The sequence below is a fragment of the Petromyzon marinus genome, chromosome 71 (genome assembly GCF_048934315.1).
Source record: "Petromyzon marinus isolate PM22_M1 ecotype Great Lakes invasive population chromosome 71, UKy_Petmar_22M1.pri1.0, whole genome shotgun sequence".
NCBI lineage: Eukaryota > Metazoa > Chordata > Hyperoartia > Petromyzontiformes > Petromyzontidae > Petromyzon > Petromyzon marinus.
The window spans coordinates 2,133,279-2,161,274 of NC_133737.1; the positions used below are offsets into that span (position 1 = coordinate 2,133,279).

General features: G+C 47.6%; 1 protein-coding gene across 1 annotated transcript; it reads right to left on the reverse strand.

Annotated features, from left to right (window-relative positions):
• Positions 1-589: 589 nt before the first annotated feature.
• LOC142906882 (uncharacterized) lies at positions 590-27,951 on the reverse strand. The gene is made up of 4 exons (XM_076055602.1): positions 27,818-27,951; positions 25,428-25,490; positions 20,435-21,880; positions 590-4,179 (listed from the first exon to the last, which is right to left on the reverse strand). The coding sequence occupies exons 3-4, from the start codon at positions 21,850-21,852 to the stop codon at positions 2,082-2,084; spliced, it is 3,516 nt and encodes a 1,171-aa protein (XP_075911717.1). The 5' UTR covers positions 21,853-21,880; positions 25,428-25,490; positions 27,818-27,951; the 3' UTR covers positions 590-2,081.
• Between the last annotated feature and the right edge of the window lie 45 nt (positions 27,952-27,996).

Sequence of the window (27,996 nt, forward strand, 5' to 3'; positions counted from 1 at the left end):
CTCCTCACCCGGAGTTGGCAGTGCGGTACGGAGTGGTGGGATCAGCCACGCTGGTCAACGCAGACGGGGGGGCGACTGTTCATGCGGGTGTTTAACCCACACGGTACCCCGGCAATGCTATGACGCACCACGGTATCCACCATACACCCCCTGCACGCGCGCCACTCTAACGACTCGGTGTTTGCACTCTGGGCTGAGGACCCCGGTCGCCCCGAGGACAACCAGGACCTGGCCTGGCGGGTCGGCCCGACTCTCCGAGCCGAGGTCGCCCCCTTGCGTGATGCGTTACATGTACCCTGGGCGGATTTACCTAAGGGGGAGGCCGATCAGCTGCGCGGGTTGTTGCGGGAGTACGCCGACGTGTTCAGTGAGCACGATTCGGATGTGGGCCAGACAGACCTCGTTAAGCACCAAATTGACACCGGTGCAGCCCGACCCATCAAACTCCCCGCATACCGAGTGGGCGCGCCTGAACGGGCCCAGATCAAAGAAGCAGTCGTGGATATGCTCCGTGATAACATAATCCAGCCCTCGGCGAGCCCCTGTTCTGCACCGGTGTAGTGGCCTTAATGACGTCGGAGACTGTTCGTAGAGGCAACACGTATTTATTACCAACTCTTCGATCACAGTAACGAATCTAATACTCTCCACCTGTACTCTACAGAGGGAACGGTCCCCGAGCTCAAGCCTACGCTAGTTCCCTGGTTCCCTCCAACCTGGCCCTATCTCCCGAGGCTATCTGACCTAGCCCAGCTTCGGCGTAGGTCACGACCACCAGCCACACGAGTCCGGCCCTTAAAAGGACATCGGGCCTCGCGGCTCTGGGGTCGTACCCTGGCTTGCTTTGCCCGGCCCTCAAAAGGACAGCGGGCCAAAGGAGTTCCAGGGTCTAGCCTGTTGATCTTCTTTCTTCACTGGTGCTTCATCTTGCTTGAGCCGAACTGAACTCCAGCACCCCGGGTCCCACCTTTTCTACAGTTCCTCACTCAGGGGTGGGGCTCGCGAGGGATCCCAGCATCCCCCACAGCCCCCCAGGGTGGTCCGTAGTGGACGTGGTTGTAACCACTGCCCTACAACCGCGTGTCCCCCCTCCCGTCACACCTCTACACCGGTTGTACTAGTGACGAAAAAGGATGGATCGACCCGGTTTTGCGTCGATTATCGAAAGTTAAATGCAGCTACCCTCAGCGACGCCTTCCCATCCCCCGCATCAATGACACCTTTGACAGCCTCGCAGGGGCGCGGTATTTTTCCACCCTCAATCTAGCGTCCGGGTACTGGCAGGTGGAGATGGTGGAGGAGGATCGGTCAAAGACCGCGTTTACCACCCCGATGGGACTGTTCGAGTTCCGAATACTCCCGTTCGGACTCACTAACGTGCCTGCGACATTCCAGCGGTTGATGGAGTTGGTGATGGGGGGCTTGCAGTGGGAACAGTGCCTAATTTACCTGGATGATGTGATAGTGTTCAGAAGATCTCTGTCTGAGCACTGGTCCAGGTTACGGGAGGTGTTCCAGCAACTGCGAGTAGCCCATCTCAAGCTCAAGCTGTGTGTTACCTTGCGCAGCGCGAGGTTGGGTACCTCGGACACCGCGTCAGCGAGGCAGGGGTGCGCACCGACCTGGAGAAGGTACGCGCCGTAGTGGAATGGCCAAGACTGAGGAACCTGACGGAGATCAGGTCGTTTTTGGGGCTAGCCACTTATTGTCGTCGATTTGTCAAGGGATTCAGCGAGATTGCACGCCCCCTCACCCAACTCACTTCCCCCAAGAATCCCTATCAGTGGACGGAGGACCACCTCACCCACACCCCCACCCTGGCTTTCCCTGACCCTTTCCACCAATTTTATTTTGGACACCGATGCCTTCAGCAGTGGGCTGGGCGCGGTGTTGTCACAGGTGTAGGAAGGGAGCGTATTGGCTCTCGCTCATGGTTCGAGATCTACCAAACCCACTGTTCCACAAAAACTGGCCGCTCTTAGCCTGCAGGTTGAACCTAGGAATTGAGTGTTCAACTTCACATTCTTGTCATTAAAGGCCTGTGACAAAGGTGCATCTATTGGAGCGACATCGTCTCTGCCTTACACATCTACCGGGTCTCCATTTGACTTTGTATTGTCTCGGAGGAAGTCCACCCACACCTCCACTTCCACAAACTGCTGGGAGTTGCCTCGCTCTGCCTCACAGTCAGAGTTCTCCTCTTGCTTCACGTTGCCTCCATTGATGTGAAGGCCCAATTTTGGAGTTGAATCTTCATCTTCACATTTTACCTTCACTTCTTCGCTCTTCACCATCACTTCTTCACATTTCACCTTCACCTCTTCATATTTCACCTCGATACCTTTAAAAGTGTCCAAGCTGGGATTTTCTTCCGTATCTTGTTTCATCAAGGATGGGCTCATTGCGGTACTTTGACTTTCACAAGCTGATTTCAGACTCCTCTCCTTGTGGATCTTCTGATGCGTGTGTGTTCTCTGGTGTACATGAAGATTTGATGACTTTGCAAACGCCTTCCCACACACACTGCACTTGAAGGGTTTCTCTCCCGTGTGTGTTCTCTGGTGTTCTACAAGAGTAGATGAACGTGCAAACGCCTTCCCACACACACTGCGCTTGAAGGGTTTCTCTCCCGTGTGTGTTCTCTGGTGTGTTACAAGAGGAGATGAATTTGAAAACGCCTTCCCACACACACTGCACTTGAAGGGTTTATCTCCTGTGTGAGTTCTCTGGTGTGTTACAAGAGTAGATGAATCTGAAAACACCTTCCCACACACACTGCACTTGAAGGGTTTATCTCCTGTGTGTGTTCTCTGGTGTGTTACAAGAGTAGATGAACGTGCAAACGCCTTCCCACACACACTGCACTTGAAGGGTTTCTCTCCCGTGTGTCTTCTCTCGTGTGGTACAAGAGCAGATGAATCTGCAAACGCCTTCCCACACACACTGCACTTGAAGGGTTTCTCTCCTGTGTGTGTTCTCTGGTGTGGTACAAGATCAGATGAATCTGCAAACGCCTTCCCACACACACTGCACTTGAAGGGTTTCTCTCCTGTGTGTGTTCTCTGGTGTTTTACAAGAGCAGATGAATCTGAAAACGCCTTCCCACACACACTGCACTTGAAGGGTTTCTCTCCTGTGTGTGTTCTCTGGTGTGTTACAAGAGTAGATGACTGTGTGAACACCTTCCCACACACACTGCACTTGAGGGGTGTATTTCCTGTGTGTGTTCTCTGGTGTTTTACAAGAGTAGATGAATCTGCAAACGCCTTCCCACACACACTGTACTTGAAGGGTTTCTCTCCTGTGTGTGTTCTTTGGTGTTTTACAAGAGCAGATGAATCTGAAAACGCCTTCCCACACACACTGCACTTGAAGGGTTTCTCTCCCGTGTGAGTTCTCTGGTGTACTTGAAGATGTGATGAATGTGCAAACGCCTTCCCACACACACTGCACTTGAAGGGTTTCTCTCCTGTGTGTGTTCTCTGGTGTTCTACAAGAGTAGATGAACGTGCAAACGCCTTCCCACACACACTGCACTTGAAGGGTTTCTCTCCCGTGTGAGTTCTCTGGTGTACTTGAAGATGTGATGAATGTGCAAACGCCTTCCCACACACACTGCACTTGAAGGGTTTCTCTCCTGTGTGTGTTCTCTGGTGTTCTACAAGAGTAGATGAACGTGCAAACGCCTTCCCACACACACTGCACTTGAAGGGTTTCTCTCTCGTGTGAGTTCTCTGGTGTACTTGAAGATGTGATGAATGTGCAAACGCCTTCCCACACACACTGCACTTGAAGGGTTTCTCTCCTGTATGTGTTCTCTGGTGTTCTACAAGAGTAGATGAACGTGCAAACGCCTTCCCACACACACTGCACTTGAAGGGTTTCTCTCCCGTGTGAGTTCTCTGGTGTACTTGAAGATGTGATGAATGTGCAAACGCCTTCCCACACACACTGCACTTGAAGGGATTCTCTCCTGTGTGTGTTCTCTGGTGTTCTACAAGAGTAGATGAACGTGCAAACGCCTTCCCACACACACTGCACTTGAAGGGTTTCTCTCCCGTGTGTGTTTTCTGGTGTGTTACAAGAGGAGATGAATCTGAAAACGCCTTCCCACACACACTGCACTTGAAGGGTTTCTCTCCTGTGTGAGTTATCTGGTGCCGTGTCAAATGTTCAGTACTATCCGTGCTGTTTGCACGCCGGTTGCATTGATGCCTTTTTGCACCGAGCTGTGCTGAGTGCCTTTGCTCCATCAGACAAATTCTGCAGAGGAAGCGACAGCTGCAGAGAGAAAAAAAAGAATATCCACACCATCTACACGTCAGTATTGAGGCACAGAGGAATGCAAACACAGTAACACATGACTTACACATCTATACTTATTCATATATTCATGATATGGTGAAAAAGTGTCCCAAATTCATCACGCGGGCTGTTATGGCACACAACGAGAGGGCGAATGTCATAAACATGCCTGGAAGCCCTCGTATCTTCAAAATGAATGTTAACCCAAAACTCCGAGCACACAATTTCGGCTATCTGGCTTCAAAAGGAATATTTATGAAAGCTAAATTCAGTTGACATAGCAAAGGGTGTTGAAAATAATACTGTTTGTGTTATGCAGAAATGCATAAATTAATGTTCAATCGCAACTTAGAGGTGTGAAGCCAGGCACAGATGTCCTTGAATGCTGGGATGAACAGTTCTGACTTCAACTGCACATGTGCTGTGATTACTTCCTGACTCCATTCTTACAAAAAGTTCCAGAGGAAATAAAAAATAAACTGTTTTGATATAACCTCCGTGCTCAATAGAGTTAATAGACTTTACTGCAAAATACAAACTTGACCCTGTCACACACTCAGAGGTGGAGCCAGGATTTTCAGGAAGATGGGGCAACCCCTTCAGCAATGAAAAATGATAGGAGTTGTTAGTAAGTAAGGAGTTGTTAGTAAGTAAGTTGTTAGTATGTAAGGAGTTGTTAGTAAGCAAGGAGTTGTTAGTAAGGAGTTGTTAGTAAGGAGTTGTAAGGAGTTGTTAGTTAGTAAGGACTTGTCCCTTGCTTTATATTTGACGCGTATGATAGGCACCGCGCTCGCTGAAGGTGTTTGCCATCAGGGAAGTCGTGTACTGTATACGCAACTGCGCCCAATTCTGTGAGTCGCTTGTAACAGCTTTGCCGTGACTTATTGCCAATTTTGGACTCGGACTGTTGTCCTCTCATAGAGTCCCTGGCACGTAATAATATGCCACACGGTGGCAGTGGGGGTCGCAAAATGCTGATTTATCTATATATATAAAAGGGAAAAGTGTGGATATGTGTGTCTGTTCGAAAGTGATTAGCATACTTCCCAACATGCTACACACTTGAAATTTGGCATGTGGGTAGGTTCTGTACTGTACGCAATGAACAAAGTATGAAAATATAAGGAGGGAGGAAAGACGGACAGGGAGGCAGAGAGAGAGAGAGAGGGGGAGGTGCGGAGGGATGAACAGAAGCTTAAATAGGAAATACGGTTGGAGGGGGAGAGGGGCCAGAGCGAGAGCGGCAGCTTAAACACGCACATCTTACACATACAAAACGGCAGCTCAAAAAAGGACCACCTCTTGTAGATACAAAATGGCAGCTCAAAAAAGGACCACCTCTTGTAAATCCAAAACGGCAGCTCAAAAAAGGGCACATCTTACACATAAGTACAACGGTAACTTCCCAGTAGAAGTGTGATAATAAAGTATTAAAGCTTTCGTGACTGCATAAAATTACTCATTGGTTTTTTCGGTAAAGTCACGTATGTAGAAATACAATAAAATTATATTAAAACAAAAAAACAATCACGACGTTTCGATCACAACGCAAGCGATCTTCATCAGGTGTCAAGAACAAATCACGGAGGTAAATACAACAAAAAGATGAGAGACGAGAATTCAACAAACCTGAAAAACATTATGTGAAGCACATCCAGTCAGGCCAACAACACAGACACTTCCTGGCGGACCACGAATTTCAGGAGAGTGTTAAATTTCGTATTCAACCTTTGGATTGCACATACCAGCATAGATAGAATGAAAAATACGAGGTTCTACATACGTGACTTTACCAAAAAAAACAATGAGTAATTTTATGCAGTCACGAAAGCTTTAATACTTTATTATCACACTTCTACGGGGAAGTTACCGTTGTAATTACGTGTAAGATGTGCCCTTTTTTGAGCTGACATTTTGTATTTACAAGAGGTGGTCATTTTTTGAGCTGCCGTTTTGTATCTACAAGAGGTGGTCCTTTTTTGAGCTGCCGTTTTGTATGTGTAAGATGTGCGTGTTTGAGCTGCCGCTCTCGCTCTGGCCCCTCCCCCCCTCCAACCGTATTTCCTATTTAAGCTTCTGTTCATCCCTCCGCCCCCCCCCCCCTCTCTCTGCCTCCCTGTCCGTCTTTCCTCCCCCCTTACCTCTTGGTGGACATGTATATGTATTTCTACTGACCTTGTACCTCGTATTTTTTATTCTATCTATGCTGGTATTTGCAATCCAAAGGTTGAACACGAAATTTAACACTCTTCTGAAATTCGTGGTCCGCTAGGAAGTGTCTGTGTTGTTGGCCTGACTGGATGTGCTTCATATGTTTTTTCAGGTTTGTTGAATTCTCGTCTCTCATCTTTTTGTTGTATTTACCTCCGTGATTTGTTCTTGACACCTGATGAAGATCGCTTGCATTGTGATCGAAGCGTCGTGATTGTTTTTTGTTTTTTTGTTTAAATATAATTTTATTGTATTTCTACATACGTGACTTTACCGAAAAAAAAATGAGTAATTTTATCCAGTCACGAAAGCTTTAATACTTTATTATAAAAATATATTTTTGTATTTTGTATGACCATGAAGTTTGTTACGTCAACCCGCAACACACCTGAGTTAAGCGCTCTGCAATGCTTAGAGCTGTTCACAGCGTGCCGGGAGATTTTAGGTGGCGCGTCGCTCCTGGCCGATGAAGCCATTGGTTTCTCGGAGTTTCAATACATATCCGTGCGAAGAACGGGTAGAATGGCTATCTTAAATATGAAGCAGAAAATTATATCTGTTTGTTTGTGTGAAGCAGCAAAACCTCTCCAACGCTGAGCTTTGGCGTCATGAAATTTTCACAGCTTATGCTGTTTGGAATTTCTAAGTGAACGCGACTATTTTCAGCTCGCCACGTCATTCATTCCAGAGTGGCGAAAATCGACCTTGCATAGAAGTGGATTAAGGTTAAATTTCCTTGAGTGAAAACAACCGATTTAGGTAACTTGATTTGTTTTGGCTTTTTTCCTTCTTGCAAGCATCAACATTTAAGGGTTTTTCAGTGAAATATAAGGTAATATGAAATATATCCAAGACAAGAATCCAAGTTCCGGGCGAAGCCGGGTAGTGAAGCTAGTTACTAATAAACCCCAATGATCCAATCGAAATTAGGGATTTCGATCGGACTGTTGGGAGGGCACGTGCCACCCCACCCCCACTGGCTCCACCACTGTCACGGACTGGCATGGTTCACAGGTGGTGGTGTGTCCAGACTCACGCCTGGCCACGTTCACCTGCTCAGAATTAATGCTTCCTCACTCCACCAAGCAAATTCATTGAGGATCAATCAACACAGCCGAAGTTGCGTGTCTCTATCTCTCTTCCCGTGGTTGCGTGGATTTCCTTCCCGATACCCGGGTTTCCCCTCCACATGTAAAGTGTGAACACCACCACGCGTCTAGAGTGAACACCGCCACGCGTCTAGAGTGAACACCGCCAAGCGTCTAGAGTGAACACCGCCACACGTCTAGAGTGAACACCGCCACACGTCTAGAGTGAACACCGCCACACTGTTGACGAGCCTCACCTTGTGATGTCGGCAGGTCGCTTCTAAAAACAAAAGCAGCACAGCAGCTCAAGCGGGCCTGGCCTGGTAAAAAAAGAATGAAATAAAAACTGCGTGAATATTTAAAAGTAAAACAAAGTGACAAAGTGGCGAGCCGAGTGAAGACAAATTAAACTTAAGCGATAGAATTGAAGCAAACGCGATCAGGCGAGGGCAGGAGGCAAGGCTCCGGGTGGCTAGGCCCCGCGCTGTAAAGTTCCAACCTGGACATCGCTTCCATGCTCGCTGCTACTCAATTGACATCCCTACGAGAGAGACAGCGAGGCTCTACCTCAGTAAACAACAACCACCACCACCACAACCACCACAACAACAATCACAACAACAATCACAACAACAATCACCACAACCACCACCACAACAACAACCACAACCACAACAACCACCACAACCACAACAACCACCACCACCACTACAACCACCACCACCACTACAACCACCACCACTACAACCACCACCAACACAACCACCACCAACACAACCACCACCAACACAACCACCACCAACACAACCACCACCAACACAACAACCACCACCACAACAACCACCACCACATCAACCACCACCACAACCACCACCACAACAACCACCACCACAACCACCACCACAACAACAACCACAACAACAACCACCACCACAACCACCACAGCAACCACAACCACCACAATAACTACAACAACCACCACCACAACCACCACAACAACCACCATGACAACCACCACAACAACCACCACCACAACAACAACAAACACCACAACAACCATTACCACCATAACAACCACAACCACCACCACTACAACAAACACCACCACCACAACAACAACCACTAGCACAACAACCACTACCACAACAATCACCACCACAACTATCACCACAACAACCACCACCACAGCCACCACCACAACCACAACCCCCACAACCACCACAACAACCACCACCCCACAACAACCACTACCACAACAACCACTACCACAACAACCACCACCACAACCACAATCACCAGAACTACCACCACAACAACCACTACCACAACAATAACCACCACAACTATCACCACAACAACCACCACCACAGCCACCACCACAACCCCCACAATCACAACCACCACAACAACCACCACAGCCACCACCACAACCACAAACACCAGAACTACCACCACAACAACCACCACCACAACCACCACCAAAACCACAACAACCACAACAACCACCACAACCACCACCATAACCACCACAATAACCACAACAACCACCACCACAACAACCACCACCACAACCACCACAACAACAAACACCACAACAACCACAACAACCATCACCACAACCACCACAACCACCACCACTACAGCAAACACCACCACAACCATCACCACAACAACAACCACCACAACCATCAACACAACAACAAGCACCAGAACCACCACAACCACCACCACAACACCCACCACCACAACAACCACCACCACAACCACCACCACAACAACCACCACCACAACAACCACCACCACTACAACCACCACCACCACAACCACCACCACCACAACAACAAACACCACAACAACCACCACAACCACAAACACCACCATAACCACCACTACAACAACCACCACCACCACAACCACCACCACCACAACAACAAACACCACAACAACCACCACAACCACAAACACCACCACAACCACCACTACAACAACCACCACAGCCACCACCACCACAACCACAACCACCACAACCACCACAACAACCACCCCCACAACCACCACAACAACCACTACCACAACAACCACTACCACAACAACCACCACCACAACCACAATCACCAGAACTACCACCACAACAACCACTACCACAACAATCACCACCACAACTATCACCACAACAACCACCACCACAGTCACCACCACAACCACAACCCCCACAATCACAACCACCACAACAACCACCACAGCCACCACCACAATCACCAGAACTACCACCACAACAACCACCACCATAACCACCACAATAACCACAACAACCACCACAACCACCAACACAACAACAAACACCACAACAACCACAACAACCATCACCACAACCACCACAACCACCACCACTACAGCAAACACCACCACAACCACCAACACAACAACCACCACAACCACCACCACTACAGCAAACACCACCACAACCACCAACACAACAACCACCACAACAACCACCACCACCACAACAACCACCACCACAACAAACACCACAACAACCACAACAACCACCACAACCACAAACACCACCAAAACCACCACTACAACAACCACCACTACAACAACCACCACAGCCACCACCACAACCACCACAACAACCACCACCACAACCACCACCACATTAACCACCAACACAACAACCACCACAACAACCACCACAACCACCACAACAACCACCACCACAACAACCACAACAACAACCACCACCACAACCACCACCACAACACCACAACAAACACCACAACCACCACCAATACAACAACCACCACAACCACCACAACAACCACAACCACCACCACTACAACAACCACCACCACATCAACCACCACCACAACCACCACAACAACCACCACCACAACCACCACCACAACAACCACCACCACAACAACCACCACCACAACAACCACCACAACAACCACCACCACAACAACCACAACAACAACCACCACAACAACCACCACAGCAACCACAACCACCACAATAACTACAACAACCACCACCACAACCACCACAACAACCACCATGACAACCACCACAACAACCCCCACCACAACCACCACAACAACAAACACCACAACAACCATTACCACCATAACAACCAGAACCACCACAACTACAACAAACACCACCACCACAACAACAACCACTAGCACAACAACCACTACCACAACAATCACCACCACAACTATCACCACAACAACCACCACCACAGCCACCACCACAACCACAACCCCCACAACCACCACAACAACCACCACCCCCACAACCACTACCACAACAACCACAACAACCACTACCACAACAACCACCACCACAACCACAAGAACTACCACCACAACAACCACTACCACAACAATCACCACCACAACTATCACCACAACAACCACCACCACAGCCACCACCACAACCACAACCCCCACAATCACAACCACCACAACAACCACCACAGCCACCACCACAACCACAATCACCAGAACTACCACCACAACAACCACCACCACAACCACCAACACAACAACAAACACCACAACAACCACAACAACCATCACCACAACCACCACAACCACCACCACTACAGCAAACACCACCACAACCATCACCACAACAACAACCACCACAACCATCAATACAACAACAACCACAACAACCATCACCACAACCACCACAACCACCACCACTACAGCAAACACCACCACAGCCATCACCACAACAACAACCACCACAACCATCAACACAACAACAACCACCACAACCACCACCACAACACCCACCACCACAACAACCACCACCACAATTCTAGATTTAAAGCTTTCGTGACTGCAAGGATCCATACTCTTTGGTTCTATTCGGTAAAGTCACGTAGGTAAATAATAAAACAACAATAATCACGACGTTTCGGGCACAACACAAGCGGCCTTCATCAGGTGAAGGGACGAGCCTGTCTGGAGGACAGCGCTGGAGTGGAAGAAGCCACGCTTAGATCACGACATTTAAGGAAACGCTACTGTTATTATGGATAAAGATTCATACAACAACAAAATCCAGAATCTGCTCAACGATGGAAGTTACTCAAAAATAAAAAATTACCCCACTAATAGCCTAGCGATAAAAAACAACAAGATCATCACTAGTTCGACCTCCCTAATCGACCCAACTAAACGTCCCTCCCTAAAACCTTCTGCTGCAAGACCCCCTAGATTCTATGGTCTTCCCAAGATTCATAAAGAAGGCACCCCACTACGACCCATCGTATCCACGATCAACTCCCCTACCTTTAGACTAGCCCGTTTTCTGTCAGATACCTTGCTGCCTTTCACTGGCAAGACCACCTCAGCAGTACTTAACTCAGCCCAATTGGTCTCTATGGTCAAAGACGTTGTACTGTCCCCTGACGATATCCTTGTCAGCTTCGATGTGGTCTCTTTGTTCACCAAGGTCCCAGTACCTGATACCATTGAAATAATTGAAAATTTGGTCCAACATGGACTAGACCCCGACACACCTGCACTGGTTAGGCACTGCCTCAACAATACCTACTTTACTTGGAATGGCTCCTTCTACAAACAAAATGAGGGTACCCCCATGGGTTCCCCCTTGTCACCAGTGACAGCCAATATTTTCTTGGAGAAATTTGAATCAGACGCCATCCAGACTTCCACCCTCAGACCTTCCCTGTGGAAGAGATATGTGGATGACACTTTCGTCATTTGGCCACATGGCCTCCCAGCTCTGAACCTTTTCCTACACCACATCAATTCCAGACATCCCGCCATCAAATTCACCATGGAAGTGGAGAAAGATGGCAAGCTACCATTCTTAGACGTTCTGTTTGAGAGGAGACCTGATGGCTCATTGGGACATTCTGTCTACAGGAAACCCACCCACACAGATTCCTACTTGAAACCTGATTCCCACCACCACCCAGCCCAAAAGAATTCTCTCATCAAAACTTTATACCATAGGGCTCATTGCATTTCGGACCAACACCACCTGACCAGTGAATTAAAACATGTACACCTGGCCCTCAAAAGGAATGGTTACTCTGACCGTACCATCCGCCAAGCTGTCTCTCCCTCCATACAGAAACAACCACTTGATACTCCGGTCAAAACCATCACACTTCCATATATAGCAGGCGTTACTAAAAATATTTCCAAAATTCTAAACAAACACAAGATCCAGGTCCGGTTCAATACAGTACACAAAATTCGTGATCTGATCCCATCCGTGAAGGATGTCATTCCTGATTTACAGTACCCCGGGGTTCACAAATTGAGTTGTACCTGCGGTTATTGCTACATCGGTGAGACAAAGCGACATGTCTCTGACCGAATTCGCGAGCACAAATCAGATTTGAAACACGGCAAAACGAATTCTTCTGCCGTAGCTGATCACTGTTACAACGCTGTGGGGGATCACGATATAATTTTTTCCGATACCAAGGTTCTTTGCAAACCCACGGGCTTTTATCAGAGATTTGTTCATGAAGCAATTCAGATCTACAAACACAGACACAATTTCAACCGAGAGGATGGTTTCAAATTAAGCAACCATTGGAAAGATGTTCTAAATCGAACTAAACATTAAACTAATTTAAATGGTACAGTATATTTTTCGAGTAGTGGTACCCCAAACTTTCGCAGCTCTTATAAATTCCCATTTTCACACCATCAATAGGTAAAATCCCCCTCCCCCCTTCCCCCCCCCTCGCCAAACTGCAAGTCCACCGGCACGTACACCACCTCTTTGCTCGCACACAGGTCCGATGTCTGAGCGTGGTTGTGTTTCGCTAAATTCTCCTGTTTGATGAGTACTAGGTGCCTCGGTGAATGTATATACTCTGACTTTAACATAGCTATTTCTGTGACCAGTTACTAGCTAATCACTCAGCTATTTAAATGCTAAATTCTATGCTAATTCCTTTGTCAAGGGGCACCTCTGCGGATGTGTATACTTTAACTTAGCTATTTCAATGAGCCATTTCAATGCTAAATTATATGCTAATTCCTTTGTCAAAGCCCGTGGTCTTCTTCTTCTTCTCACACAGCTTAAATGTCGCGATCTAAGCGTGGCTTCTTCCACTCCAGCGCTGTCCTCCAGACAGGCTCGTCCCTTCACCTGATGAAGGCCGCTTGTGTTGTGGCCGAAACGTCGTGATTATTGTTGTTTTATTATTTACCTACGTGACTTCACCGAATAGAACCAAAGAGTATAACCACCACCACAACCACCACCACCACAACAACCACCACCACAACAACCACCACCACAACCACCACCACAACAACAAATACCACAACAACCACAACAACCACCACAACCACAAACACCACCACAACCACCACTACAACAACCACCACAGCCACCACCTATACAACCACCACAACCACCACCACTACAGCAAACACCACCACAACCACCAACACAACAACCACCACAACAACCACCACCACCACAACAACCACCACCACAACAAACACCACAACAACCACAACAACCACCACAACCACAAACACCACCAAAACCACCACTACAACAACCACCACAGCCACCACCACCACAACCACCACCACAACCACCACCACAACCACCACCCCCACAACTACCACAACAACCACTACCACAACAACCACCACCACAACCACAATCACCAGAACTACCACCACAACAACCACTACCACAACAATCACCACCACAACTATCACCACAACAACCACCACCACAGTCACCACCACAACCACAACCCCCACAATCACAACCACCACAACAACCACCACAGCCACCACCACAATCACCAGAACTACCACCAAAACAACCACCACCACAACCACCAACACAACAACAAACACCACAACAACCACAACAACCATCACCACAACCACCACAACCACCACCACTACAGCAAACACCACCACAACCACCACCACAACAACAACCACCACAACAACCACAAACACCACCAAAATCACCACTACAACAACCACCACAGCCACCACCACCACCACAACAACCACCACAACCACCAACACAACAACCACCACAACAACCACCACAACCACCACCACAACCACCACCACAACCACCACCACAACCACCACAAAAACCACAACAACTACCACAATAACCACGACCACAACAACCACCACAACAAGTAAAACAAAGTGACAAAGTGGCGAGCCGAGTGAAGACAAATTAAACTTAAGCGAGAGAATTGAAGCAAACGCGATCAGGCGAGGGCAGGAGGCAAGGCCCCGCGTGGCTAGGCCCCGCGCTGTAAATTTCCAACCTGGACATCGCTTCCATGTTCGCTGCTACTCAATTGACATCCCTACGAGAGAGAGCGAGGCTCTACCTCGGTAAACAACAACCACCACCACAACAACCACCACAACAACAACCACCACCACAACCGCGATGAGAATTTCTCACCTCGGATTTCAGTGCACGGCGGAGCAGCAGCTTCCTGTTACTTCGTGACGTCACGCAGCAGCAGGAGTTGACATGACGCCACTTGCGGGGTACCAAACACTCCCCTCCCACAATGAGCGGCTCTGTGGGCGTGGGTGCCGAACTCGTCGCAATAAACTCGCGACGGCTTTCATGAATATATTATGTTAATGAGCCGACAGTCACCGGGAGTAGCTTTGCCCAAACAAGGATTCTAGTTGAACAGGTAAGGGAAGTGACCCAGGCAGAGGTGACGTCACGCTCAAGGGCGCAGTGGACCGAGTGGGATGAATACCTTGGTGACATGACGTCACTAGCAAGGTACACCTCCCCCTGGCGTTTCAAGCCGATGAGGTAATGCTGAGTGGTGACGTCACAGGGCGGGGTTGGAATTTAAGTTGATTTAGATTCATTTTCCCTTGCTCCCTCCCTTGATCAGAGACCCCTTGGGTGTGTGAGCTCAGCAACAACTGTGTGTGTGTACACTGTGTGTACGTGTACACTGTATGTGTGTACACTGTACGTGTGTACACTGTGTGTGTGTACACTGTGTGTGTGTACACACACAGTGCGTGTACTACTCACTGTGTGTGTACACTGTGTGTGTGTACACTTTGTGTGTACGTACACTGTGTGTGTGTGTACGTACACACACACACACAGTGTTTGCAGTGTTTGCACACAGAGTGTACACACACACTTTGTACACACACAGTGCAAACACACACAGTGTACACACACAGTGTGTACGTGTACACACACAGTGTGTACGTGTACACACACACTGTGTGTGTACACACACTGTGTGTGTACACACACACTGTGTGTACACACACACTGTGTGTACACACACTGTGGGGGGCCCAGTCATCTAAGTCAGTCGACCAATGGCATTTATTCATCAATTTATTATTTTCCCAAAAAAATTGTTTTCAATTTACGTAACTTTACCGAAAGAACCAAGAATACGGTAGCACATTCTCTATTTATTGCAGAGATTCAAGGTTCAACACCGACAGACAGACCTGGCTACCCCAGTAACATTCACCAAAATATGCACAGTCTGCTTAACGGCAGCTATAAAACATAGCGTTGTGTCATTCACAACGCGCAGGTCATTGCATATTTGTGTCAGGGTCAAAATTGGGGTAATTCCAAACATTATCCAGAAACTACACAACGGAGATGGCGCTTCAATGATCGCCCCCTACCGACAGACTCATGTCCACGTGCAGGCCGGTGCAGGGCCACCTTGTGCCACACAGGGGCAGCTGCCACTTGGGGGGGGGGGGTCCTTCGCTTGTTTGAGATGAGATTCGATACGAAACACTGAGTTGCCGAGGCAATTAGGCAAGCGATTTATGAGTGCAAATATGATGTTGGTAACGTAGTGAATGCTTGGGAGCTTCATTGTCTCTCGCTCCTGCTGACAGATGTACCCAGCCCACAGCTCCACAGATACTAGCCGCTCCTCCTGTGCAGGTTCAGCTACGTACAGTGCAAAAGAAGTTCCAGAAACACACAGAGACTCACACAGAGACCAACAGATTAGCATGGTTGGCTACGTATGGTGCGAAATAAGTTCAACGTACACACAGAGACTCGGAGCAAGTTTGAGTCGCGTGCAGTCGTGGGCCATGAAAGTTGAATTGGCGCATGTTGCTACTGACAGTAGTTGAATACGGTTGGAAAGATGCTGATAGAGACACACACAGAGACTGACAAGAGAAAGGTGGACAGACACAGACAAGAGGAAGACAGAAAGATACAGAGATGACAGAGACACAGTCAGCGAGAGAGAGACACAGAGGGGAACAGAGACACAGATGGACAGAGAGATGTTGAATCGAACAAACTTAACTTGCTCCACTGAAAGAGATTCCTCAATCTTTGCCCATCCCCGGAAGTCGTTCCAGTTTCTATTTATTTCATTGTATGTGGTGTCTACGTGTAAGCAATGTGGGATATCAATGTAGATAGATATGAACAAGATCAGCAGACAAGACGTCTTTCATACTCTTTGGTTCTTTGAGTGAAGTCACGCAGGTAGAAAAAGTACAATAAATCACGACGTTTCTATCGCAACACGAGCGGTCGTCCTCAGGCGAAAACATCCAGACATTGTCACGGCAGAAGTCACGTGAGCTACGGCACGTGACAAAGATAAGGTGACCCCCCACCCCCGTGGCTATCCCTGCTCAGCTGAGCATTGTTTTAATGCGGTGGGCTCACGCGAGATTGATTTCTGTAAAACGAAGGTACTTTGAAAACCCACTGGCTATACTTTTATATAAGTGTTGTGTCCTTAACTAACCACACGTAGACGTCTGGTTGAGGCAACGCGTTTTTTATAACTCTTTTGAACTCGGCTCTACACACTACTGTACCACGAAGGAGTACGGCCCCTTCCACTTGATAGCCTACGCGAGTGACAGCCTCCCTTCTATCGCAGCCTGCACACTCCGGGCTCTGCTACCCACGGGTCCCTTAGCCCGGCGTTAAGGGAAGACTGGACGACCCGTCCCAGCCCGGGTACGGGAGCTCACCTCTGGTCCGCTACAACCCGGCTCTGGCTAGAGCTCGGGGAGGGTCCCAGGGTGTTCGAGCCACCTCGGTCCGCTACAACCCGACTCTAACAAGAGCCTCGGTTGAGGGTCCCCGGGTGCTGGTCCAGTCTTCAGGTCTTCGGATGTCTTCAGGCTTGAGTTGGTGAACACTGCCCGGCCCGTCCAGAGGGCTGGGCTTTTAACCCCAGGTCGGGGTCTCCACTACCCTCTTGAGCCCCCCCCCTCCCAGAACCTTTTGGAAGGTCTTATCTTAAGGGGCCTTGGGGACGGGTGGGGGGTCAGGGATGTTATTCTCGGGTCACGGGGGGGGGGGCGGGGGTTTGCTTTGGTCGACCCGTACACACCTCACTCTCTCTCTCGGCTGCCCCCTGTTGAACTGTGAACGTGGTGGCAGGTCAGCTTACAGCGCCTTGTTGTGGCGCTTACGCACAACTTCGTGACTAACGCTGCACGTTCCGTCATATTCATGCAGGGGGCGCTGCAAACCTACGCGTCCCCTGCATGAACGACGGAGGCGCAGGGACAGACGTTCGATCGCATTGGAATCAATTTGCGGACGGCGGTCTTCTCGCACGGCCAGCTCTGTGTCGCCTCATCTGGATCCCGCGATCCCAACCAGGTGAAAGTTCGCATCGAACCAAACCACCGGCAAAGCCATCTACTTAATGACGCGAGAAAATTCACACGAAATATCGCTTTCAATTAATAAGCTTTTAATGAAGAAATACAATTATCTAATTCAAAATAATACAATTCAAAGTTGTTTCATTTTAAAACTTCAAAACGGAGCATCGGGAGCTTGCGTGGAGGCGTCGTTCGTGTGCAATTTTTTTCGTGACTTTCCTGGCCCCAGGCCGTAAATGGTTGTGAGGGGCACCGCAGGCGATCTGGCTTGCTTCAAGCCATGGTTGTGAACATCCAGACGTTAATCAGCAAGGGCCATTTCTTGTCCTAATTCGAGAAAATCTACATCAACATGTAATACAAAATTATAATTCGTGTTGTAGAGAATGTATCTCCTCTACGTGTAACTTTTGAGTGGTATGCCTTGTAACTGATGAATGATCCGAGTGTGCTCCCTATTTCAAAGACAATGAGTTGCTCCAGAGGGAGAAGCTTCCTGAAACATAAAATACCCTTTGACCTGTATCACAAGAACAATGAGTCTCACCTGAGTTATCTGTACAGGTTACTTCCAAAACACACACTTTGTCTTAACATCACTTATTCAATGTTTGACCCTTATACACAAAATGTTACATGTACGTACACAATCAAACAAGTATTCATTCTAAATTATTGACAGGCATCTGAACAAAATTGAATTACAGGTGCACCCCAAGCCTGTTCCCACCCCCCCCCCCCCCCCCCGCTTCTGTGTATATGCAAGATGTGCTGTTTTGAGCTGCCGCAAGATGAGCTGCCACTCTCCTTTTGCTCCCCCCCCCCCAACCTTATTTCCTATTTAAGCTTCTGTTCACCTCTCTCTCTTTGCCTCTCCGTCTTTCCTACTGACCATGTACCTCGTATTTTCACTCTGTCTATGCTGGTTTGTGCAATCCAGAAGTTGAACACGAAATTTAACACTTCTGAAATTCGTGGTCCGCCAGGAAGTGTCTGTGTTGTTGGCCTGACTGGTTGTGCTTCACATGTTTTTTAGGTTTGTTAAATTCTCGTCTCTCATCTTTTTTACCTCCATGATTTGTTCTTGCCATGATTTGTCCTTGACACCTGGTGAAGATCGCTTGTGTTGTGATCTAAACGTCGTGATTGTTTTGTATTTAATATAATTTTATTGTATTTCTACATACGTGACTTTACCGAAAAAACCAATGAGTAAGGTTACATCGCATTAACAAGAAGCTATTTAAAAAAAATATGCACCGTCTGCTTAACAGTGTATGTACAACATACTATTGCGCCAAAACGAGTTGGCCATTGCATGCTGGCGTCTGGGTCAAAATGTATCAAATTCTAAACATTACCTACAAACTACACAACCAAGATGCCACATCAACCATCACCCCCTACTGACAGGCTCTTGTCCACATGCAGGCCAGTGCAGGGCCACCACCTTGTGCCACACAGGGGCAGCTGCTATTTGGGGATGCTCTTCGAGTGTTTGAGACAAGATACGATACAAAACTCCGAATTGCCAGAGGCGATTAAGCAACCACCATATAATTGGAATAATTAGAACCTTGTGAATGCTTGGGAGCTTATTGACTCTCGCTCATGGTTAGAGATCTACCCAACCCACAGGTCCACAAAGACTGGCCGCTCTTACCCTGCAGGTTGAACCTAGGAATTGAGTGTTCAACTTTATTGTTGTCATTAAAGGCCTGTGACAAAGGTGCATCTATTGGAGCGACATCGTCTCAAGCTTACACATCTAACGTGTCTCCAATTGACTTCGTATTGTCTCGGAGGAAGTCCACCCACACCTCCACTTCCACAAACTGCTGAGAATTGCCTCGCTCTGCCTCACAGTCAGAATTCTCCTCCTGCTTCACGTTTCCTCCATTAATGTGTCGGTCCGACTTTGGAGTTGAATCATCTTCACATTTTACCTTCACTTCTTCGCTCTTCACCATCACTTGTTCATATTTCACCTCTATACCTTTAAAAGTGTCCAAGCTTGGATTTTCTTCCGGTTCTTGTTTCATGAGGGATGGGCTCATTGCGCCACTTTGACTTCCACAAGCTGATTTCAGACTCCACTCCTTGTGGGTCTTCTGATGCTTGTGAGTTCTCTGGTGTCTTTGAAGTTGTGGTGACTGTGCAAACGCCTTCCCACACACACTGCACTTGAAGGGTTTCTCTCCCATGTGTGTTCTCTGGTGTACATGAAGATTTGATGAAAGTGTAAACGCCGTCCCACACACACTGCACTTGAAGGGTTTCTCTCCTGTGTGTGTTCTCTGGTGTTTTTTAAGAGTAGATGAATGTGCAAACGCCTTCCCACACACACTGCACTTGAAGGGTTTCTCTCCTGTGTGTGTTCTCTGGTGTTTTACAAGAGCAGATGAATCTGAAAACGCCTTCCCACACACACTGCACTTGAAGGGTTTCTCTCCTGTGTGTGTTCTCTGGTGTTTTACAAGAGCAGATGAATCTGAAAACGCCTTCCCACACACACTGCACTTGAAGGGTTTCTCTCCTGTGTGAGTTCTCTGGTGTGTTACAAGAGTAGATGACTGTGTGAACGCCTTCCCACACACACTGCACTTGAAGGGTTTATTTCCCATGTGTGTTCTCTGGTGTTTTACAAGAGTAGATGAATTTGAAAACGCCTTCCCACACACACTGCACTTGAAGGGTTTATCTCCTGTGTGTGTTCTCTGGTGTGTTACAAGAGTAGATGAATGTGCAAACGCCTTCCCACACACACTGCACTTGAAGGGTTTCTCTCCTGTGTGAGTTCTCTGGTGTGTTACAAGAGTAGATGAACGTGCAAACGCCTTCCCACACACACTGCACTTGAAGGGTTTCTCTCCCATGTGTCTTCTCTCGTGTGGTACAAGAGCAGATGAATCTGCAAACGCCTTCCCACACACACTGCACTTGAAGGGTTTCTCTCCTGTGTGTGTTCTCTGGTGTGGTACAAGATCAGATGAATCTGCAAACGCCTTCCCACACACACTGCACTTGAAGGGTTTCTCTCCTGTGTGTGTTCTCTGGTGTTTTACAAGAGCAGATGAATCTGAAAACGCCTTCCCACACACACTGCACTTGAAGGGTTTCTCTCCCGTGTGAGTTCTCTGGTGTACTTGAAGATGTGATGAATGTGCAAACGCCTTCCCACACACACTGCACTTAAAGGGTTTCTCACCCGTGTGTGTTCTCTGGTGTGCTACAAGAGGAGATGAATGTGCAAACGCCTTCCCACACACACTGCACTTGAAGGGTTTCTCTCCCGTGTGTGTTTTCTGGTGTATTTGAAGATGTGGTGAATGTGAAAACGCCTTCCCACACACACTGCACTTGAAGGGTTTCTCTCCCGTGTGTGTTCTCTGGTGTGCTACAAGAGCAGATGACTGTGAAAATGCCTTCCCGCACACACTGCACTTGAAGGGTTTCTCTCCTGTGTGAGTTATCTGGTGCCGTGTCAAATGTTCAGTACTATCCGTGCTGTTTGCACGCCAGTTGCATTGATGCCTTTTTGCACCGAGCTGCGCTGAGTGACTCTGCTCCATCAGACAAATTCTGCAGAGGAAGCGACAGCTGCAGAGAGAAAAAAAAGAATATCCACACCATCTACACGTCAGTATTGAGGCACAGAGGAATGCATACACACAGTAACACATGACTTACACATCTATACTTATTCATATATTCATGATATAGTGAAAAAGTGTCCCAAATTCATCACGCGGGCTGTTATGGCACACAACGAGAGGGCGAATGTCATAAACATGCCTGGAAGCCCTCGTATCTTCAAAATGAATGTTAACCCAAAACTCCGAGGACACAATTTCGGCTATCTGGCTTCAAAAGGAATATTTATGAAAGCTAAATTCAGTTGACATAGCAAAGGGTGTTGAAAATAATACTGTTTGTGTTATGCAGAAATGCATAAATTAATGTTCAATCGCAACTTAGAGGTGTGAAGCCAGGCACAGATGTCCTTGAATGCTGGGATGAACAGTTCTGACTTCAACTGCACATGTGCTGTGATAACTTCCTGACTCCATTCTTACAAAAAGTTCCAGAGGAAATCAAAAATAAACTGTTTTGATATAACCTCCGTGCTCAATAGAGTTAATAGACTTTACTGCAAAATACAAACTTGACCCTGTCACACACTCAGAGGTGGAGCCAGGATTTTCAGGAAGATGGGGCAACCCCTTCAGCAATGAAAAATGATAGGAGTTGTTAGTAAGTAAGGAGTTGTTAGTAAGTAAGTTGTTAGTATGTAAGGAGTTGTTAGTAAGCAAGGAGTTGTTAGTAAGGAGTTGTTAGTAAGGAGTTGTAAGGAGTTGTTAGTTAGTAAGGACTTGTCCCTTGCTTTTTATTTGACGCGTATGATAGGCATCGCGCTCGCTGAAGATGTTTGCCATCAGGGAAGTCGTGTACTGTATACGCAACTGCGCACAATTCTGTGAGTCGCTTGTAACAGCTTTGCCGTGACTTATTGCCAATTTTGAACTCGGACTGTTGTCCTCTCATAGAGTCCCTGGCACGTAATAATATGCCACACGGTGGCAGTGGGGGTCGCAAAATGCTGATTTATCTATATTTATAAAAGGGAAATGTGTGGATATGTGTCTGTTCGAAAGTGTTTAGCATACTTCCCAACATGCTACACACTTGAAATTTGGCATGTGGGTAGGTTCCGTACTGTACACAATGAACAAAGTATAAAAATATAAGGAGGGAGGAAAGACGGACAGGGAGGCAGAGAGAGAGAGAGGGGGAGGTGCGGAGGGATGAACAGAAGCTTAAATAGGAAATACGGTTGGAGGGGGGGAGGGGCCAGAGCGAGAGCGGCAGCTCAAACACGCACATCTTACACATACAAAACGGCAGCTCAAAAAAGGACCACCTCTTGTAAATACAAAATGGCAGCTCAAAAAAGGACCACCTCTTGTAAATACAAAACGGCAGCTCAAAAAAGGGCACATCTTACACATAATTACAACGGTAACTTCCCCGTAGAAGTGTGATAATAAAGTATTAAAGCTTTCGTGACTGCATAAAATTACTCATTGTTTTTTTCGGTAAAGTCACGTATGTAGAAATACAATAAAATTATATTTAAAAAAAACAATCACGACGTTTCGATCACAACGCAAGCGATCTTCATCAGGTGTCAAGAACAAATCACGGAGGTAAATACAACAAAAAGATGAGAGACGAGAATTCAACAAACCTGAAAAAACATTATGTGAAGCACATCCAGTCAGGCCAACAACACAGTTAGACACTTCCCAGCAGACCACGAATTTCAGGAGAGTGTTAAATTTCGTATTCAACCTTTGGATTGCACATACCAGCATAGATAGAATGAAAAATACGAGGTTCTACATACGTGACTTTACCAAAAAAAACAATGAGTAATTTTATGCAGTCACGAAAGCTTTAATACTTTATTATCACACTTCTACGGGGAAGTTACCGTTGTAATTACGTGTAAGATGTGCCCTTTTTTGAGCTGACATTTTGTATTTACAAGAGGTGGTCATTTTTTGAGCTGCCATTTTGTATCTACAAGAGGTGGTCCTTTTTTGAGCTGCCGTTTTGTATGTGTAAGATGTGCGTGTTTGAGCTGCCGCACTCGCTCTGGCCCCTCCCCCCCTCCAACCGTATTTCCTATTTAAGCTTCTGTTCATCCCTCCGCCCCCCCTCTCTCTCTGCCTCCCTGCCCGTCTTTCCTCCCCCCTTACCTCTTGGTGGACATGTATATGTATTTGTACTGACCTTGTACCTCGTATTTTTTATTCTATCTATGCTGGTATTTGCAATCCAAAGGTTGAACACGAAATTTAACACTCTTCTAAAATTCGTGGAATGCCAGGAAGTGTCTGTGTTGTTGGCCTGACTGGATGTGCTTCACATGTTTTTTCAGGTTTGTTGAATTCTCGTCTCTCATCTTTTTGTTGTATTTACCTCCGTGATTTGTTCTTGACACCTGATGAAGATCGCTTGCATTGTGATTGAAGCGTCGTGATTGTTTTTTGTTTAAATATAATTTTATTGTATTTCTACATACGTGACTTTACCGAAAAAACCAATGAGTAATTTTATGCAGTCACGAAAGCTTTAATACTTTATTATAAAAATATATTTTTGTATTTTGTATGACCATGAAGTTTGTTATGTCAACCCGCAACACACCTGAGTTAAGCGCTCTGCAATGCTTAGAGCTGTTCACAGCGTGCCGGGAGATTTTAAGTGGTGCGTCGCTTCTGGCCGATGAAGCCATTGGTTTCTCGGAGTTTCAATACATATCCGTGCGAAGAACGGGTAGAACGGCTATCTTAAATATGAAGCAGAAAATTACATCTGTTTGTTTGTGTGAAGCAGCAAAACCTCTCCAACGCTGAGCTTTGGCGTCATGAAATTTTCACAGCTTATGCTGTTTGGAATTTCTAAGTGAACGCGACTATTTTCAGCTCGCCACGTCATTCATTCCAGAGTGGCGAAAATCGACCTTGCGTAGAAGTGGATTAAGGTTAAATTTCCTTGAGTGAAAACAACCGATTTAGGTAACTTGATTTGTTTTGGCTTTTTACCTTCTTGCAAGCATCAACATTTAAGGGTTTTTCAGTGAAATATAAGGTAATATGAAATATATCCAAGACAAGAATCCAAGTTCCGGGCAAAGCCGGGTAGTGAAGCTAGTTACTAATAAACCCCAATGATCCAATCGAAATTAGGGATTTCGATCGGACTGTTGGGGGGGCACGTGCCACCCCACCCCCACTGGCTCCACCACTGTCATGGACTGGCATGCTACACTGGTGATGGTGTGTCCAGACCCACGCCTGGCCACGTTCACCTTCTCAGAATTAATGCTTCCTCACTCCACCAAGCAAATTCATTGAGGATCAATCAACACAGCCGAAGTTGTGTGTCTCTATCTCTCTTCCCGTGGTTGCGTGGATTTCCTTCCCGATACCCGGGGTTCCCCTCCACATGTAGAGTGTGAACACCACCACGCGTCTAGGGTGAACACCGCCACGCGTCTAGAGTGAACACCGCCACACGTCTAGAGTGAACACCGCCACGCGTCTAGAGTGAACACCGCCATGCTGTTGACGAGCCTCACCTTGTGATGTCAGCAGGTCGCTTCTAAAAACAAAAGCAGCACAGCAGCTCAAGCGGGCTTGGCCTGGTAAAAAAAGAATGAAATAAAAACTTCGTGAATATTTAAAAGTAAAACAAAGTGACAAAGTGGCGAGCCGAGTGAAGACAAATTAAACTTAAGCGATAGAATTGAAGCAAACGTGATCAGGCGAGGGCAGGAGGCAAGACCCCGGGTGGCTAGGCCCCGCGCTGTAAAGTTCCAACCTGGACATCGCTTCCATGCTCGCTGCTACTCAATTGACATCCCTACGAGAGAGACAGCGAGGCTGTACCTCGGTAAACAACCACCACCACCACAACCACCACCACCACTACAACCACCACCAACACAACCACCACCAACACAACAACCACCACCACATCAACCACCACCACCACAACCACCACCACATCAACCACCACCACAACAACCACCACTACAACAACCACCACAACAACAACCACAACAACAACCACCACAACAACCACCACAGCAACCACAACCACTAGCACAACAACCACTACCACAACAACCACTACCACAACAACCACCACCACAACCACAATCACCAGAACTACCACCACAACAACCACTACCACAACAATCACCACCACAACTGTCACCACAACAACCACCACCACAGCCACCACCACTACCACAACCCAAACAATCACAACCACCACAACAACCACCACAGCCACCACCACAACCACAATCACCAGAACTACCACCACAACAACCACCACCACAACCACCACCAAAACCACCACCACCAAAACCACAACAACCACCACAACAACCACCACAAGCACCACAATAACCACAACAACCACCACCACAACAACCACCACCACAACCACCAACACAACAACAAACACCACAGCAACCACAACAACCATCACCACAACCACCACAACCACCACCACTACAGCAAACACCACCACAACCATCACCACAACAACAACCACCACAACCATCACCACAACAACAACCACCACAACCACCACAAAACCCACCACCACAACAACCACCACCACAACCACCACCACAACAACCACCACCACAACAACCACCACAACAACCACAACAACCACCACAACCACCACCACAACCACAAACACCACCACAACCACCACTACAACAACCACCACAGCCACCACCACCACAACAACCACCACAACAACCACCACCACAACAACCACCACAACCACCACCACAACAACCACCACAACAACCACCACAACCACCACCACAACAACCACCCCCACAACCACCACAACAACCACTACCACAACAACCACTACCACAACAACCACTACCACAACAACCACCACCACAACCACAATCACCAGAACTACCACCACAACAACCACTACCACAACAATCACCACCACAACTATCACCACAACAACCACCACCACAGTCACCACCACAACCACAACCCCCACAATCACAACCACCACAACAACCACCACAACAACCACCACATCCACCACCACAACCACAATCACCAGACCTACCACCAAAACAACCACCACCACAACCACCACCAAAACCACCACCACCAAAACCACAACAACCACCACAAAAACCACAACCACCACCATAACCACCACAATAACCACAACAACCACCACCACAACAACCACCACCACAACCACCACCACAACAACAAACACCACAACCACCACCACTAAAGCAAACACCACCACAACCACCACAACAACCACCACCACAACCATCACCACAACAACCACCACCACAACACCCACCACCACAACAACCACCACCACAACAACCACCACCACAACCACCACCACAACAACCACCACAACAACCACCACCACAACCACCACCAAAACCACCACTACAACAACCACCACAGCCACCACCACCACAACAACCACCACAACCACCACAACCACCACCACAACAACCACCACAACCATCACCACAACCACCAACACAACAACCACCACAACCACCAACACAACAACCACCACAACAACCACCACAACCACCACAACAACCACCACCACAACCACCACAATAACCACAACCACAACAACCACCACAACAAGTAAAACAAAGTGACAAAGTGGCGAGCCGAGTGAAGACAAATTAAACTTAAGCGAGAGAATTGAAGCAAACGCGATCAGGCGAGGGCAGGAGGCAAGGCCCCGCGTGGCTAGGCCCCGCGTTGTAAAGTTTCAACCTGGACATCGCTTCCATGCTCGCTGCTACTCAATTGACATCCCTACGAGAGAGAGAGCGAGGCTCTACCTCGGTAAACAACAACAACCACAACAACAACCACCACCACAACAACAACCACCACCACCACCACCACAACCGCGATGAGAATTTCTCACCTCGGATTTCAGTGCACGGCGGAGCAGCAGCTTCCTGTTATTTCGTGACGTCATACAGCAGCAGGAGTTGACATGACGTCACTTGCAGGGTACAAAACACTCCCCTCCCACAATGAGCGGCTCTGTAACTTAAATAAATTATGTTAATGAGCCTGGCCCATACGTAGAGGGATGGGCGT